We start from the raw sequence: 18,057 nt of genomic DNA on the forward strand, positions 1-18,057 counted from the left end.
AATTGAAAAAAAAATCAAGGTTTAAAATATATAAAGCAATATCGACAAACTGATTTTTTAAATCTAGAATTTATTAATTTAGGTGTAAAAAACCCCCTGAAGATTAAACTCAACAAAATATTGAGTTTCTGTGTGTGTGTTTTTAAAGTTTGTAACCTGCCTAACTAAGCAAATCTTTACACTGTAATTTATCAAATTTACGTTGTGATTAGGTGTTTTAATATAAATTATGATATACTTTATATATTGTTGATCAAATTTAATTAATTTAGCCGCTGATTATGTAATGTATTATAATTGTCAGCCGGAATAGCTCAGTTGGGAGAGCGTTAGACTGAAGATCTAAAGGCCCCCGGTTCAATCCCGGGTTCCGGCACGGAACAATCCGGCGGCTGACAGCCAATAACTTTTTAAAAATAATATTTTAAAAGCTAAATTTCCAAATTGCATTAGTTTTTACATACCATCTATTGTTCAAGGGAGTTACGTTTTCTGAGAATATCAGGATCTAACAAAATGAACAAGTTGTGTTTTCCTGATCAATGTTTCTATCAGAAATCAATGCAACATAATATTCATTTCATGTGGTTTCTGTGATATAAGAAAGTACAAAACCATTAAATTTATTAAAATTAGAATTAACAATGATAAGATATACCATGGTTACTGATCCTATCAAAACAAAATAATAGAAAAAATTGTACTGAACTGAACATTCCAGTTTCATTTATCAATTCAAATAAGTCCACAAAAATGGTAATAAAAAAAAATGAAAATACATCCAATATTTTCTCTTTTTAAATTAACTATATATATTGTATTTTTTTTACAATGTACATTGCATAAATATCATATGATGAAAATATAACATTTTACATTTTTTATTAAAAAATTTACATTGTATCATTTTCATTTGTTATATACATGAAATTGTTTAATATTTGTTTGAATCTTAGCTTTAATCTATTAATTAACTAAATACGTGAAAGTAAGTTTTAAATTAAAAAAAAAACAACTTAGAAAACTTACAGATGATGTTTTTGCTTCTGTTTAAGTCCTAACGTCCTCTTCATACCTGACCTAAATACGCCACCTACACCTTATGTCTGCCTTCAACTTCTTTAGATTGTCTTCAACATTACCTACTAGAGGTTTTAAGACAATTTCTCTATTTCCTCTTCTTCTTGTCCCTTTGTAGCTTTCCTCACTGACAACACTTCCAAAGGTTTGGGGCAGTCCACATCAGACAGTAACCCTGCTTCATCTCATCAGAGTTTTCCTCCGATTGTACTGTTAGCTCAATGACTACTACCGTCTTGGCTCGTTCGGACCAAGGCATCATGCTCGGTCTTAATGGTAGTCTTTCTTGCATTTATATGCAAACTATCAAAACATATTTATTCTTAGTTTCAAACTACTGTAACAAACAACGATGACTGTTTTCAATCCCTTTCTTTCTTTATCAAGGTTTTGCATCCTTCGTCATATGTACTAGTATTGGTTTTTGTTTTGTTTCTCTTTAACCTTACTAGTAAGCTTCATCGAAACTTAAGATGTCTTCAACTGCACAGGGCTTTTGTGGGTGCAAATGTGACACATATATGGGTAAGTTTGCCCCTTTTCTCACTAATATTACAGAGATGTCCTCCTTCTTCAGCCATGATTTTACAGTAAGTTTAGGCTCTTTTAGCTTGTTCTTTTTCTTTTTAAACCATTCTCCCTTCAGTATGCGACTGGGTTTAGATACTTTATGTTCACGATAAACTTCATCGTAGTTTGTCTTTCATTATACTAACAGCTGTATGACTACAATTGTCTTGTGTCCTTCCAATCCATATATACTCGAAGTTACCAGTATCTTACTGTGTCAAACACAGATTATTTTCATACATGTACTTTTTTTTCCACGTTCCGTATCCTCCTTCCCGGAATGTTGATTGCTGTTCCTTTTGTTCTCTCTGTTTTTACCACACCGACGAGCTTCCTCGAGATTTTATGATATCTGGAAGATCTTAGATTACAACTCTACTTCGGAACTAATGAAACGTGTTTCTTTTCCCCCTTTCCGTTTTTGTCTACAAACATTTTGTTTGGTATACATTCCTTTATACACAGATCATGATATACAATTAAGACCTAAAACTCACCTAAAGTGAGCTACTTTTGATTGATAATATTTTCTTTCGTAAGATAAGGTTTGCTATATAAGATTATTCGAAATCAACGTCATCATTCTACCTTCTCAGAGTGTCTTTCCTTTCTTATTCAAAATTACATTTATTGAGCATTAACTTTAATTTACAGTCTCTTTTGTTGAATTCAATCAAAAGAGAAATAAACTATAGTTAATAAAAGGAACTTCTTAAAAAATAAAATACTTATTTGCTAATTTTTCATGAATAGATACCTGTAATAAATATTTTATAGGTGATCTTTAATATTTTCGAAGTGCATGATTCTGCCCATTATTTATTCTATAGCTCTGCTCTAATTAAGGCTGGTTGGACGTACTATAAAGATATACAGCGTATATTTTATTGGACACAAAGATTTGCGCTCGAATTTTTTAGAGTTTTGTTTATGACTGAAAAATAACATTTCCAACTAACCTCAGAAAGTAGTCGAATTTACAAGGCAATTAACAACTTCACATTGTTAGTGGTGTTTAATAATACTCATATAGAATATAGATGTTAAGGAATAAGAAGAAAAAGTTTAGCTAAAGAACGTTTGAGGCTGGATAGTGAAAAAAAAATAACCATTTGATTTTTTTTTTAATTTTTAAGTATGATATTTCAAGCTAAATACTTTTATTATTAAAAATTATCCATACAGAGCTCTTTTTTAAGGAGATAAACATACCCTAAAATGGCTACGACTCTCCGGTCTTCTTAAAAAGTTTTCTTTAGAATATGCGAGACTTTAGCTGTACCATCTGTCAACCGACATGTTCCCATAGAGCTATGTTTTGTACATATTAAAAGCTTATTTGCCAATGAAAATTATAATGTATTTTCCCAATAGCCTTATAAGTAAGCAATTGACAATCATTAACCATGAGAACCTCAAATAACACCATATAAATAGTTGTTTTTGTAAATATTAGTTTTTTAAATGAGTATTTTGTTTATCAAATTTAACTTAATACGTCAACCTCAGTTCAAAGTTTGTAATATTGGGTAAGCCTACAGAAAAAAGTCATCTCCTCTGTTAGATCATGCCTTTTGTAATGTCTAATCTGAATCCATCTGCTGCATAAAATGTCTGAAGTGGTCGACAAAACTTCATAGATGATAATATTCTCCAGTAAGTGAAAAACCACAAAACCACCACACCTTGCAACTGTCTCCAGGTGTCCAGCAGCAATACCAGCATAATCAGCGAGATGGCATCTTTACCGCCTCTTCTGGATCTGAAGCTCTTCTCAATTCCAGAAGTCTTTACCATAATCAAACCGCCTTGGTAAGTAACTACTACAACCAATTTCAGCAGATAATATCAATGCATTTAAACCGTTTCAGTTTCTTTCTCTAGTAAGCCCAAGATTTATCCCAGTGTATCTACATCTATACAGCTGCTATCCCTCGGCTTGTTTGGACACCTCACTATATCGGATTGTAGTCATGTGATTACCATGCCTTCTTTTCCCGGAATGTCGTAAAGTTGTTTCAGTTCTTATTCTCTTTCTTAATACTGTCTCCAAATGTACAGACCTAGCATAACCTTTCGTGTACAATCTGATGTACCTTTCTCTACCATCTTTAACCACGATGCTGCAATATAAGTAGTTTACTGATTCGATTTTGTGAATCAATTTTTCAGCATTTCTTAAAAAATGCCTAAGATATCGGCATTTCTTTCCTTTTTTTATTCAATCTCCTGGAAATAGGCGTTATAGTTTCTTTTCGCTGAATTAGGCAAACGATAGATAAAAAGATAAATAAAGATAAACCGTGGCCAGCTAGATGAAACTTTAAAGCTACTTCGTGTGCTTCATTTTACATGAATGAATTTAATGTTCATTCGGGTTATGAATGTATCGATCATTGAAGAAAAAACTACATTACCCGCTGACGCGGGATGTGTATTTTTCTGCAATGTTGCCGCCTTCATATCCCACAGGAACCACCAAAGAAAGTATTTTATTGTTCAAAGAAGAATATATCTAAAAGTCTTTTCCCAAAGACGTCCTGCGGCAACACACCCTTCCTCAAAAAAGCAAGTAAACAATTGCTTTAATTGTAAAATTAATTTAATATTTTTATAAATATACAAAAATATAAACTACTATAATATACAACGTATTGCACAATATTATAAGAACTGAAATAAAACTAAAATGGATATTAACATTTTTTAAACGTCGTTTTTGCCGTGACGCCATTACACGTTGCAGTCTGAAACAAATGAAAAATATTGGTAACCAATTGAGTGTGGATCTGTGGAGGTACAATAGATAAGCTAAAGATATAACTGTGGAGGTACAATAGATAAGCTACAGATATAACTGTCATGCATTCATTTAATATATAAATTCTATTTTTGGTTAGGGTCCAAGAAGCTAGTCAGGAAAATCTTACGAACAATTTTGATTAGTTTAATGTTTGATCAAAACTACGAGTGGGGAAATAAACACTATTTTTTTCATTTTATTAAGTTATCCAATATAGCCATGATATTGATGCTGTTTCTTTGGTTTCATGGGAGTTACGTAATGGCAAATCGACAACAATATCACTTGGATTATGATTGTCTTTTTATGATAAAGCTGATATGTTATTTGTACTAATGACAATAAGGATAATTAGTTCAATCAGATGACATAGCCATGGATTCCTCACTGTTTTGTTATGATTATGATTACGTGACAGAGATGATTCGGTCCTTACCTGTACGAGATTGTCCCCCTCTATCTCCCTCACTATTGTGTTATCTTTAGATTTGCCATCTACAGCTCGCAGACAAAGCGTCATCTTTCCGTCAGAATATGTCAGTTTAGCCTAAAAGAAATATTTGATGAATCAAAGCACAGAAAATACGAATGAAATTTGCAACAACAACAACAACAACAACAAGAAGAAAAAAAGAGAAAACTCAAAACCCAACAACAGCAACCGAAATAGCGTTGGTATATATTTTACTTTTACATGACAGCATCTAAATCACTTTTGACGTCTTTGCTGACCTTGTATTTGTGGTCGTCGTCTTTGACGTCGATTTCATCGTCCAACTTAAACTCGTTGGTGATTTCTTTGATGGGCATCTTCCTGACCACCTTTACACACCCGTCCCCCACGCTGATAGACAATTTGGGGTTGAACTGGGCAGCGGCCTTGCGTTTGATGAGATTAACTCCTACAAGAGAACAATAACATTTTCAAATTATGATTAAATTTTAAAAGAAATTCATACACCAAACGTAACCTGGGTGATATTTGGACAATCGTTCTATAAAAAGTAGAATAAGTATAATGCTCTTGGATACACATATTAGAAAGTCTATAAAGTTCATTATTATTTAATGAAAAATGACAGTAACAATTTGTCAATAATCTTAAAAATCCATATAGCGAAATACAAATTATTTATCATGTATATCTTATAAATATTGACAACCACATTTTTCAGTGACCGTTTCTTATTTAAAAAACATGATCAAGCACGCAAGACTAAGAAATAATAATGTGACACACTGAAGAAACGCATTTTCAAACAATTAGTCAAGCTTAATTTGGTCTAAATATTGTTTGTTTCGACTTTGTTGTGTGGGTCCTTTAAATTGTTGATAAAATATAACCCCTGCCTATTGCCAAAACCACTATTCTTCAAGAAATGCATTGTCTGTGTCACGGGTACTCTTAGTCTAGTAGACCACCCCCACCCACCCACCCACACACACACACGTCTGAATGATACAGACTATGGAATGGCGAGTATTGCCCAGTCAGGACGGATAACTTTCAAAATTGATACCAAGTGCCACATGAAACAGTTTTCTAATTTTCTAAGACCAACTAAAATGTTTTTCACACTTTTTTTCTTCCATTCCGTTTATCATTATTATTGAGGTTTTTCTGTAAGACATTATACCAAGTAAACGTTTTAGAATATAAAATAAGCAATGATTTTATCATAATAATGTCTTACTTTGCTTCTGATAACAAAATCGTTTGGAAATAACCAAATTAGACTGTGAGTTTTGATGCTTTTCAGTATCAACTTCCTAATAAGAGTACAATTAATATAAACCACTACAGTAACTGGTTTTTTTTCAAGAAATAAATGATTCGTTTAAATTTCAGAACAAATTAATATATGTCTGTTACATTGCCTAATTCAAACTCACCCATAGCCTCCAGAAACTTTTCCACGTTCTCCTTCTTGATACACTCCCAGTTTCCCTCAAACTTGGACTTGATTTCCTCCATGTTGACAGTTCAGTAACGGAAGTGGGACTGATTCCGCTGGCTGGTTTACTCTGAGAGCTGGGAGTCCTCAGCTCTTATATACAGCCGGGGGTCGTTCTACTTAGTCACCTCGGAACAGTTTTACTAATAACAACCGCGGCTGTACATACATTATTTTTTGATACACATGATTGATTTAACCTTTTATCATTTCACAATACTCTGACCAAAATGCCTGCGGGGACACGCCGTTGACCAGCATAAGAACTTGATGATGAATAGCTACGTATGTGTGAAGGAATACCTATACATACAATTATTATTCACGTAAAGATGCTATATCACGTCATCGAAACTCAAAGTTCTCAAAAGTTCTCGCTTTAACTTTAACGTTGAAATAAATCTACAAAATGTACGAGTATCTGCTTTATCACGAAATGTTGAATCAGAATTTGCGATAGAAGTTCAAGAAGATAGTGATCGGGTAGAGGGGTGGATTATAGTGGAAAAACATTTTGTTTAAGCTCTCAAGAAATATTTATTAATATTTTTAAAATATATGTTTATTACAAAAATTAAATTCATTTTTACCAAAAGACTTAAGTCACAACTCACAAGCTAAGAGTTCAAGTATATAATTACCAACGAAGTTTTACTCACACACAGAAATTACAGAAATGAAATTTTTATTTAGAAAAAAAGTCAGGAGATACTTAAGTCATTTGGAGTTAGAAATAACGAAAAATAAAGAAAAAATGAAATTAGAAAAGAAATTAAACTTATGAACAATGGAAACTTCAAAAATATTGAAGTTTATGATTTTGAATGATAACATTTTATATTTCTGTTATTCAAATGAAAATGCTTCATGACCAATTGCACAAACAAAAACAAGTTATGAATAATGAAATTGTGTCGTTATACAATGGAAACTAAACACAACTAACTCAGGACGGAAAAAACCAACGTTTCCAATTTCTGAACTTTTTAACCCCCCCAATCAATTATTCAACTTACTGATTTATAAAAGAAATTCCCTCTCCCTTTAAGTCGACCAAAATACTATGTGCTGAATAATTAATCAACAAATAAGTGTGATCAGTAGACCCCTTACAGGCTCCCAATGAGCTCCTAGCATTGTTATTTAAAAGTCCGTACCAATGTTCCACCCTCTTAGAAATCGTCATCTTATATAGATTTGATCAGAATTAAAGATTAAAGAATTATGAAATTAATAAATGAAAAAAAAATAAAAAAAGCTATTTGACACCCTCCCACGCACACAACTTACGACCTAACCGATCAACCGAGTCATTCATTCCAGTTACTGACCTTACGTCGTCGATGCTGTGTAAACAAGTACATATATATCGTAACAGAGAAATAGCGTTCCATTTACTAACCTCCATATCACAGGGAAAGTATTAAGCGACACAGAGACACAAAAACTAGTTTTGTCTTTTAGTGCAGTTAAGAAAAAGATATTAAAATGATAACAAAGTGATTATAATACTTACCTGGCAACTGGTAGGTATTGCAAATGTTAGAAGTGTTAATCTTTAATATAAGCATACATTTTTACCGATATTATTTTAAACATCTGATGTCTATATGTACATGCGTGTAATCTTAATAAATAGTAAATTCATGGAAGTTATCGAATTTATGTGGGAAAAAGTATTTTTTAAAAAGGACCTAAACACGATTTGAAAACAAAATTTATTTATGAATCTATAGAATGATTTACTTGCGCTTTTTTAATGATTAACAAAAATCTGAAAGTTTGAAGTCAAGTTACGAGTGAGATACAAGATTAAAAAATCGTTGTTATGTAAACAAAGCTTGAGTTGTATACAAATTTGTTGACAAATAATGTAAAGTAATTAAGGATATTGCAGTTTCTTCGACAAAATGACTCGTGGAAAAAATGATGTGTTCAAAAATAATATTATCAATAGAAGAAATTGATCGATAACTAACCTTTAACGACCCGTTGGAATGCCCATGGCTACCAAGTGCGCCCTATTGTTAGCAGAATTTATTAAAGGGGCATGGTCACGATTTTGGTAAATTTTATTTCTCTGTTTTTATTATTTACAATGCTTTAGGAATGCATTTCTAATGATTAAATGAAATTTGGGTGCCAGTCGATGAGTTTTAAGCAAGACGCAGGGCTCACAATTCTTAGTCATGTAAACAAGGCTCGTGCCCTGTTTTTGTTAACATTGGTTCAATATACCAGTAAAAAATCTTTGTCAAGCTGATTTGCCTATCTTCGTTGATTAACACATTTACTTGAGGTCTAAAACTGAAATTTTCACTTCAGCATTCAAAATGTAAACAAAAGCTTTGTTTACATAGCAAAGAATTGTAAGCTCTGTAACTCGCTTATAACTCAACAAATGACACTCAAATTTTGGTTACCTATAAAAAATGCCTTACTGAAACATTGTAAACATTTAAAATCAAAAAATTAATTTTCGTCCAAAATCGTGACCATGCCCCTTTAAAAAACTTGTACGTGAAAAAAATAAACCACCTATTTTGTATTAATATGAAGCAGACTCTATTCAAAAACTTGTACGTGAAAAAAGTAAATCACTCGTTGTGACCTTCTACTCCAAATTCAGGTATATCGACGACGTGTTATCAATTAACAATTGTTCATTCCATACTTAATTCGACTCGATATATCCCAATGAACAATACCACAGAGTGCGCGTCATTTGTTTCTTTGATGGTAACCTATAAACAAAACTTTATGATAAACGCAATGACTTTAATTTTGCTAAAGTCAACTTTTCTTAGTCATGTAGCAATATACCTTCATCACCTGTATAATTATGGAGGTTTTGTCTCTCAGTTAATTCGCTGGGGCATGCTCTTCGTATGAACAGTTTCTAAGGCGAGGCAAGCTACTGACAAACAAGTTGATAAAACAAGACTATATCAGCAGTCTCGTCTGAAGTCATCTTTTCTTAATTCAAGGTCGATACAACGAGCTTGTCAGCAAATATAATCTTCAACTGGGCCGCATGCTGACTGGCGTTTTTTGTACTAATTGTTAGACCATAATTGATCACCTATTGTGTAGGGACTTTTACGTTTTCCCCTATTTCGACAAGTAGCACACGGTGGATGTAACCGGTCAGTCAGCAGAGGATACTCCCTCCTCTATGGCACCTGATTCTGCCTCTTTTGTTCTCCTGTTTTGTATTTTTTTTTGGACTTTTATTTTTGGCACTGTTCGTTATCAACACATGTCATTTCAGCACAAGTCGAATCTCGAATAATTTATCAAATATAAGAGGGTATTCATAATAAACTTCAACTTTGTTTTATTTTCAATCAAATATCATTTAGCAAAATATGGCGAAATTTTATATTTATGAAATGTATCGTTTTTCAAAGATTCAATTTGAAGTACGCTGGTTAAATTCATTTTTAACAAAATCGAAATTGTTAGTTTTATAATTTCTCTTAAATTTCTAGTCTCGATGAAAGTAAGGCTTAAATTCTTCAATAATTTTGATTCATGTGCCAGGCATCAGAATCCTTGTAGTTAGGAACACATGAGTTGTCCGCTCTTTGCCGAAGCCACAAAGTAAGAACAGAGGAGTTGTCTGTCTTTTGACAAGTAGATTTTTAAGGATGATCATGTTACACATGTCCAGTAGGCAAGAAGGTTTAAAGGGCATGGTCATTATTTTGGTCAAAAATCATTTTTCCGATTTTTATTTTTACAATGCTTCGGAAAGACATTTTTTATAGGCAACCAAAATCTGAGTGTCATTTGTTGAGTTATATGCAAGTTAAAGAACTTCTTTGCTATTTAAACAAGGCTTTTGTTTACATTTTGAATGTTGAAGTGAAAATTCCAATTTTAAACCTAAAATGAATGTGTTGAACGTTATGAACTGTTTATTTATGCTTATATGAATAAGAAAATAGACAAATCAGCTTGAAAAAGATTTTTTACTGGCATATTGAACCGATGTAAACAAAAACAGGGCACGCGCCTTGTTAAAGGGACATGGTGACGCACAAATATCGAATTTTTTACACAATTTCAACATATTTTATATATCATATGAAAAGATGAACTTTTGAAAAATTACGGTGTTCAAAAGTAAATAAATCAAATTAAATAGAAAAAATAGAATTAGACATTGGGCCAACACCAAAATATTGAGTTTTCCTTCCGCTTCATAGCCACACAAGCGCAGGGGATAGTAAATACTGCAGCGTGGCATACATCATAAGCCAGAAGCCTCTCATTGAAACATGATGTCTTCAAGAACTAAATATTTATGAAGATGCTTTGCCTATTTCTTACCACAGACACCGAACAACTTCAAATTCAAATTCTTTTTCAGTGTGTCAATCCCACTGTAACTATTGAAGACAGAAATCGCAATTATGTGACACTAAACCAATGTCCAAATAACAACTCGGTTTGTTTACATGTTTAATTTCCAGATGCGTTTGATTGACTTGCAAATTGATAGGTGATGACTTATGACGCGTGAAACCTTTGGTATGATGAAATTTCGAGTAGCTCTTCTTATTTCCGTTGTCAGAATCAAAAAGTAAAACATTTATTTTGAGTCACCGTGCCACTTTAACATGACAAAGAATTGTGAGTCATGTGTCTTGCTCATTAATTTACGACTGATGCTCAAATTTCATTTGATAATTAGTAATGCTTTCCTAAATCATTGTAAATAATTAAAACAGAAAAATAGAATTTGACCAAAATCGTGACCGTGCCCCTTTAAGTAAAAAATGAAGTACTATGTATTTTCAGTTTGAACTTGTCATAGATACATAATTATAGATACACACACAGTGAGGTCAAGAAACGGTGGTTTCCTTGCTATAAGATTACTTAGATTTCATAATTTATATGAGCTCTGAGTGGACTTCGATTACATAATATGTCTACGCTATGTAACATCATACTAAAATGATACAATTCTAATAACCATGTATCATAACGGAGATTCTATAGAAATTGGTTAAAGTACATGCGTTATACATGTATAGATAGAGTGTGTCCGTGCGTATAAAATGGGGGTGCGGGAAACACAGCTCTCCAGTTGTCATATGGAAGCTGTCTTTCTGCCTCCTCTTTTTATACAGGCTAGATAAATTATAACGCTTGCGCACATTCTCAAAAGTAAAGTTTATAGATTCAGAGGGTTCAACTAATATTCTTTTTCAAAGATTTTTGTAATAAATATTAATGTTGATAAATTTCATTGTATTTAATATTGATATTTATTGTTGAAATGTCATATTAAATTGTTATATCTAAATAAAAGAGTAGTCATCTGGAAGCTGTCTTTCTGCCTCCTCTTTTTATACAGACTGGGACACGGGCTACTCCCCATGTAGAGGAGGAGACATTCCGGAAACACCTTGGCTAGGGCACCCGCCAGGTGTAGGCATGTTGGAACAAAGATCTCGAGGATCTATGTAAACTAAATATCATCTATCTATCTTTTATCTATCTATCTATCTATCTATCTATCTATCTATCTATCTATCTATCTATCTATCTATCTATCTATCATCTATCATCTATCTGTCTGTCTGTTGGCTAAAGAAGAAACTAAGAAAACAAGTAAAAAATGCGATGTCATCCTAAATTCGAATGTGCCATAACTGAATAATTTACAACCCACGGGAGAAAGATATTATCCAGTATTTCAAACGTTATAAATAAACACATACAGGAAGTAGTGGTTGAATTATGTGCATGCTAACTACCACCAATACGAGGAATTTGTTCCATCTCGTACCCCCTCAAGATGCATGTGTCATTTAGTACGACCTGGACGTATTGAACAGAAATAGACACAGCATTCGATAGTCCCATGACCTGAAACACTTCTTAAAGTCCATGTTAATATACATACGTGTTGTTTCAATGAGCAAGGAAACTCTTAAAGAACAATGCTTTAGGAAATAAAACAGATCATGCACAGAAAGCCTGTCCACTTAAATTCCCTCAAGAAAATACTTATTACAGCTTTGGACAGCCCAACGGAAAACGCAATCGCTAATATTTACTACAGGAGACAGTGAACAACGAATTTGATGTCACGCCCAACCTTACAACTTGTTAAAGATGTAATGCTATGAGATGCTCCATAACGCAGTTGAGAACAAATGTGAATGAAGTTGGGATCTTATCCAAAGTAAACACAAGTTCGCCTATCTAGAAAACAGGTTGCGGTCCTTTTTTGGCGGGGGCATTATATCCCAAGCACTGATCCACGCACTATCTCGGACATCAAAACATTAATAAACATTTGTTTATTATGGAAATTTATTGCAAGAATTAGACTAGTATTTTCGGTGCTGGAGTTTTTCGCTGTTCGTTTATTTCGAAGCACGTACTTAAATACCTTTAGGCCCAAACTACGTTCATCCACTAGAATATAATCTGTTTTAAAAAGTCCCTTCAATCGCTTCAGGTTTCAAAACACAATTAAAAATAGAAAGTCTACAAGTTACTTACTGTCTTGTCTTTAAAAAGGACTTTAATACGTGGACCATGTTCATGTGTTTCTAATGGAAACGTGAAAGTCTTAAAATTATCAACGATTCCACTTATTCTAGCCCCTGTTTTTGTAGTCCCGACCTTTTACCTCAGAACAAAGATTGGTAACCTCGGTAAGTCGTAGAATGTCAAAGAAAACCTTAGGATACCAACAAGCAATTCATAATGAATACAAATTGGTTATATGATACTAACAGTGAGGTAAATGCAATAAAGTACTCAGAAGTAGATCACGTGGTACGTCATGACATACCGACAAACAAGCAGAACATGTCAACAAATCAAGTACAAATAGGTAGAAAATGCCAAGAAGTACACTCGTAGGTCATATAACAATACGCTTGTCGTAGACCAAAGAACACCTATGGTTTGATAACCATTGGATATACATGTACCCTGGTTTCATAAAAAAATCGTGAGCATCAATTTTCGTGGATTTAGTGAAAATCAGAGATCATAGGATACGTTAATTCATGGACAATGACCACCCTCTCAATTAGTTAATAGAATTTGCATTTCAATGAACATTTCATTTTGTGGATCAACTAAAAATGAAAGCCATGAAATAGTATATAATGAATTTTTTTGATAAAACCACAAAGGAATAGTTACATGCAATTTTCAGATAGCAACAAGTGGATATGTCATAGTATGAGAAATGTCATTGGATACCAGTGATAGTAATGTTTAATCATAGTCACGTAGGAAACCAAAAAAGCAACTCGCTGAAAACAATTAACAATTAATCAGAAATCAATACAAAGTGCAATGTTAAAGCCGGCCTGCCTGTCATGCGCGTTGCGAGCAACATAAATACACAAAAAATAATTAATTTAATGAAATTGTTCAATCGCCAAGTATCAATATGAATGTCGAGGTCAAATGTAAACAGACACGAAACATAAAAAATACACCATACAAAGAGGGCCGGGTCTGTATGGGTCCATCTGTTGGCAGTCAATCCGAGATCTGTGACGTCATTTAGTTAGCAGGAAGAAATATAATGTTCAGTGTTATTCCACTCCTATATCATCTCGGCCTCATCGATGAAGTAAATAGCAAACGATTTCCTTATTCAGGCTAATTGCTTTAAATATCAGATGGATTCTTTTTTTTTATTGCTCTCCGTATTCAAATGCTAAAACAGGGCCCGAAAACGTGTTAAAGGGATTATATCCATATAAATCATATCGTGTTTTTGACATTTTGTTTTGTTTTCGTTCCAAGGTATAAAGACATTGGAAATCATTCTATGTTAACTTCAGTTCCCAAAGCGGAAGTTCTTCTATCAACCGGAACTCCTTCATCATTAAATGGAAAAAAATCTTTATGTTTCTCCCTTGACCGTTTTCCTTTCTGAAAACACGTTCTCAAGTCATCATTAAAATTATGTAATAATGCAATTAGTGCAGTTAGCCTGTTTTGTGTTGGTTATGTATTCTTAAACAATAATTGCCGTTTTCCAGGCCTGGGTGCCCTGTCGGTCGTCGTGAAGTCTGCTGTTGCCAGACGCTGCCTAGGGGAACCGACTTCAATGTTTGCGATGTATCAGAACAACTCAATGCAGCACAGAAAGGGAAGGATGGTACAACGGCTCAAAGATTATAGCGCCATTGTATGCATTGTAGAGAATAAATAGATGTATTTAATTATAGATGAAAGGGAGATGCATACTATGGTGGCATATCTCTGCCCCTTGTGTGCAAGTTATTTTTCTATCAAATATGTCGACATGCAAGATAAATATATTGACATGCAAGATGGTTATGTCAACATGCAACATAACTATATCGACTTGCAAGATAATTGCAATTAAATGAGAATTAGTAAAAATGTCAAATATCGCGAACTTGTAACACCAAGATGCTAAATTTTATAAAAATTTTATCTTATTGGAATTTTTCTTGCATGTTAACATAAATATGTTGCATGTTGACATAACCATCTTGCATGTCAACATATTTATCTTGCATGTCGACATATTTGATAGAAAAATAACTTGCACATAAGGGGCAGATATATGCCACCATAGCATACAGTTTAAAATATGATGAAATAAATGGTACATAACAAGAATAATAAATTGTTATGAGAGGTAGATATGGGAAGCCAACGTTACAAAAAGCTCCTCTAGAACCTTAGTGCCTTTTCGGAAATTAAAAGTTTTTCAGCCTTGAAGAAGAGTATTACTTTGATCTTTTGGTGCCTTCACACTTACAGGGATACAGGCCTGGCTTCATCATTTTTAGGTCACTTATTAAGTCTTTTGAAATTAGTTACACATGCGCAGCATGTTATTTATATGAACGTAAAAGATGGACGAAATTAACCCTGTCCAACATATCCTTGACAATTTATGTAACCATTAAGGCCATCAGAATTAAAATTTCATTTCAAAGGCTGATTTTCTTCTTGTTGCATTAAGATGTCATAAAACTACCCACTCAATTTCCAGTACTAGAGTCTTGTTCACGTCAACTTTTATGAAGTCTTCCTTTTTTTGTCTCTATCGCTGTAGGATTTTAAATAATTGGAAAACCACAACATTACGCCTCCACGTTTGCCGATACTTAAAGACTATTTCAAAGACCGCTGACGTCAGAGCACCCGCTGGCGGCGAGGAAAAGTCTCGGGATAAAATGTCAGTTTGTTCAATATTTGTCCAATTCTTTTATCAATATTTAATGACAAACTCTTGATGATGTTGCTATTACCATCCTCACTCGCTCTCTTTTTTCAAATACCTTAAACAGTTATCACTATTGATGAAAGCGAGTTTATTCTGGGGAGGTGAACTTCATTAACTCGTGCACGACTGACACCGGATGTAAAAAGGCTGCTTTGTTTTTTCACGACGGCAGGCAAAAAGTCTTCAGTGAGCTTTAACGAATGTAAAAGTGTCAACTTCAGTTACATTACGTTTAGTGAAGAAGGAACGGATTTAGGGTTCTGTCCTTAAGAAGGGTTCATGTCTTAAAAATACTTGTAGTTGCATGCTGAAGAACTTGTGATAAAATCGGTCAAATTGGACAATCCCTGTTCAGTCGAGACTTCAGAAGTTCTGGAAAGGGGGAGGGGTTATTTATAGGGTACAGTCTGGATTACTGAAGATGGGGGGAAGGGGTTACATTTACACACGTGATACACGATGCGGGGGGCAGAGCATGCGTGCGTTCCTGCTAAAATTGATGAATTTATGTGTACTGATTTTTTGTTCTATTATATTTTGGTTAATTGTACGTTGTTTTTCTGTTTGTATTTTTTCTGCGACGTGAAGGGGGGTTAGTGCTGATTAAGAAATTGTACAGAGAGAAATACGAGAATGGTTTTGAGCAGGACGAACCTCCCCTATACTGGATACAGAATGAACACAGCTATGTGTCATATCTGAGCATTAGAGACGTCACTAGGGGATTACAAAGCCATTCAGAAAAGACATTAAGTTTACATAACTCTAATTTACAATATGAGATAACCAGATATCAATAAAAGAGCTTTTAAAGGCTTAGTCGTAGGAATTTCATAATTTAATTTATTTCATAGATTCATTTTATGGCTATTGTAGGAGAAAAAACCAGAGAACCCACTTTCATTTAGCAGTTGGTTATGAATTCATTATGGCGTATTAGGTTTGCAGTGGTTATATAGAATCGCGGGATGAACAACTTAATGAAAAAACTGTTCACCCATAACGCATCATTGCTTGGGACAGATTGAGGATGTAGACAGTTTTACAGATAATTACAGGAATAAGACATTTCTCTTCAAAACATATGAATAATATAGAAATTTTGAATCTGTTATATTCATTTGGTTTTTTAAACAATGATACAATGGGATTCTTGTGTAGAATACTTTTGAGAGTGTCTTTTATTAAAATTTACTTTTACATGTCTTCAACTTTCCTTAACACTTCTAGTGCACATACCCAATGAACATGCATCCTAAAACAAATGCGTTAAGATCAACTAAATATTAATAAAACTGAGCGGGCAAAAAATTTTACATCAGGGTCACGTGACGTAGACAGGCACTCCGAGGTCAGGGAGTACAGAAAATTAGTCAAACATGCCTGTAATGTGTCGGGGAATGCGCCGACAGGGCTGCAGGTGAGAAGTATGCACCAGTCGTTTGTCGGCCTCTTAGCAATGTTAACGAGAAAACCCAGGGGTGCTATCTGACTGAGGAAATAATGTGAAGGCGCGGGGAACCTTGGGATACTTACCCAGAGTTCCGTTGATCTCGTTACCTAAATTTACTTTCAGAGAGCATCAAAAATGCAATGCGGTGCAGACTTAAAACTTTCGGCTCCTTTGAGGTCAATTGTTATATGCATTGTCTTAAGATGAACAGTTGTTGAGCAGGAGTTCGCGGCCCTGTGAAGTAAAACAGAACCCCGGCGATTAACATTCCGACATCCAGGTCTGACTCTCGATTTCTCTTTGTTAACAAGATGTGTCATGCAATAGGCATATAGGTATTATGGAAACCTCCAGCACTCCCCTACCAACTACATTCCTTTTAGGAGCTTTAACACTTTCAAGTCGAGCGGTGTGAAAGCGTTTTGATGTTCATGCAGTTAAGCTATATCAGAAAACATGCAAGCCGTATGCCTCATGGGTATAATAATTAAGATCTAATAAAGACAAAACCCTCAGCTTTAATGAAAATAATATCTGGTCGTAGAAGACGATGAATCTAACATTTAGTATAATTGATTCATGTCATCAATTAGGGAAGTAAAGCAGAAAGATCTATGCACTAAAAATACAAAAATTATATAATAAGGGAATGGCGCGCATTTAGTTGAGCATCAGGATGTTTTCGTTTTATTACTCGGTAAAGATCGGAGGTAAAGGAACAAACTGTCTTCAAAATTATCAAAATTGGGGAAGTGAATGCTGTTCTATTGGGACTTTTCTCTTATCGTTGATTAATCGTTACTATCAATCTCTGTAAAAGTTATTGTTTTACTCCTAGTTATCACATTGTTATGGAGGAATGAAAATAAAACCTATCCCTCTTGCATCTCTGTTCTAGTTCAGATATTTTTAAGCACTCAATGCACATGTCTGGCCAACT

General features: G+C 33.9%; 1 protein-coding gene and 1 non-coding gene across 2 annotated transcripts; one reads left to right on the forward strand and one right to left on the reverse strand.

Moving 5' to 3' along the window:
* Positions 1 to 303: 303 nt before the first annotated feature.
* Trnaf-gaa (transfer RNA phenylalanine (anticodon GAA)) lies at positions 304 to 376 on the forward strand. The gene has a single exon. It is a non-coding gene; the product is annotated as a tRNA-Phe (tRNA).
* Positions 377 to 4,329: 3,953 nt separating this feature from the next.
* On the reverse strand, positions 4,330 to 6,574 carry LOC105341424 (fatty acid-binding protein, intestinal). Its single transcript, XM_011447960.4, has 4 exons — positions 6,347 to 6,574; positions 5,186 to 5,355; positions 4,890 to 5,000; positions 4,330 to 4,397 (listed from the first exon to the last, which is right to left on the reverse strand). The coding sequence occupies exons 1-4, from the start codon at positions 6,426 to 6,428 to the stop codon at positions 4,347 to 4,349; spliced, it is 414 nt and encodes a 137-aa protein (XP_011446262.3). The 5' UTR covers positions 6,429 to 6,574; the 3' UTR covers positions 4,330 to 4,346.
* Positions 6,575 to 18,057: the final 11,483 nt, after the last annotated feature.

Source organism: Magallana gigas, chromosome 3 (assembly GCF_963853765.1).
Source record: "Magallana gigas chromosome 3, xbMagGiga1.1, whole genome shotgun sequence".
NCBI lineage: Eukaryota > Metazoa > Mollusca > Bivalvia > Ostreida > Ostreidae > Magallana > Magallana gigas.

Excerpts from the sequence above, each read along its gene's own strand:
- LOC105341424 (XM_011447960.4), bottom strand. The coding sequence starts at position 6,428 with ATGGAGGAAATCAAGTCCAAGTTTGAGGGAAACTGGGAGTGTATCAAG. Across the intron at positions 5,356-6,346 it reads AAAGTTTCTGGAGGCTATGG|GAGTTAATCTCATCAAACGC; the intron begins GTGAGTTTGAAT and ends GTTCTCTTGTAG. Across the intron at positions 5,001-5,185 it reads ACGACGACCACAAATACAAG|GCTAAACTGACATATTCTGA; the intron begins GTCAGCAAAGAC and ends TATTTCTTTTAG.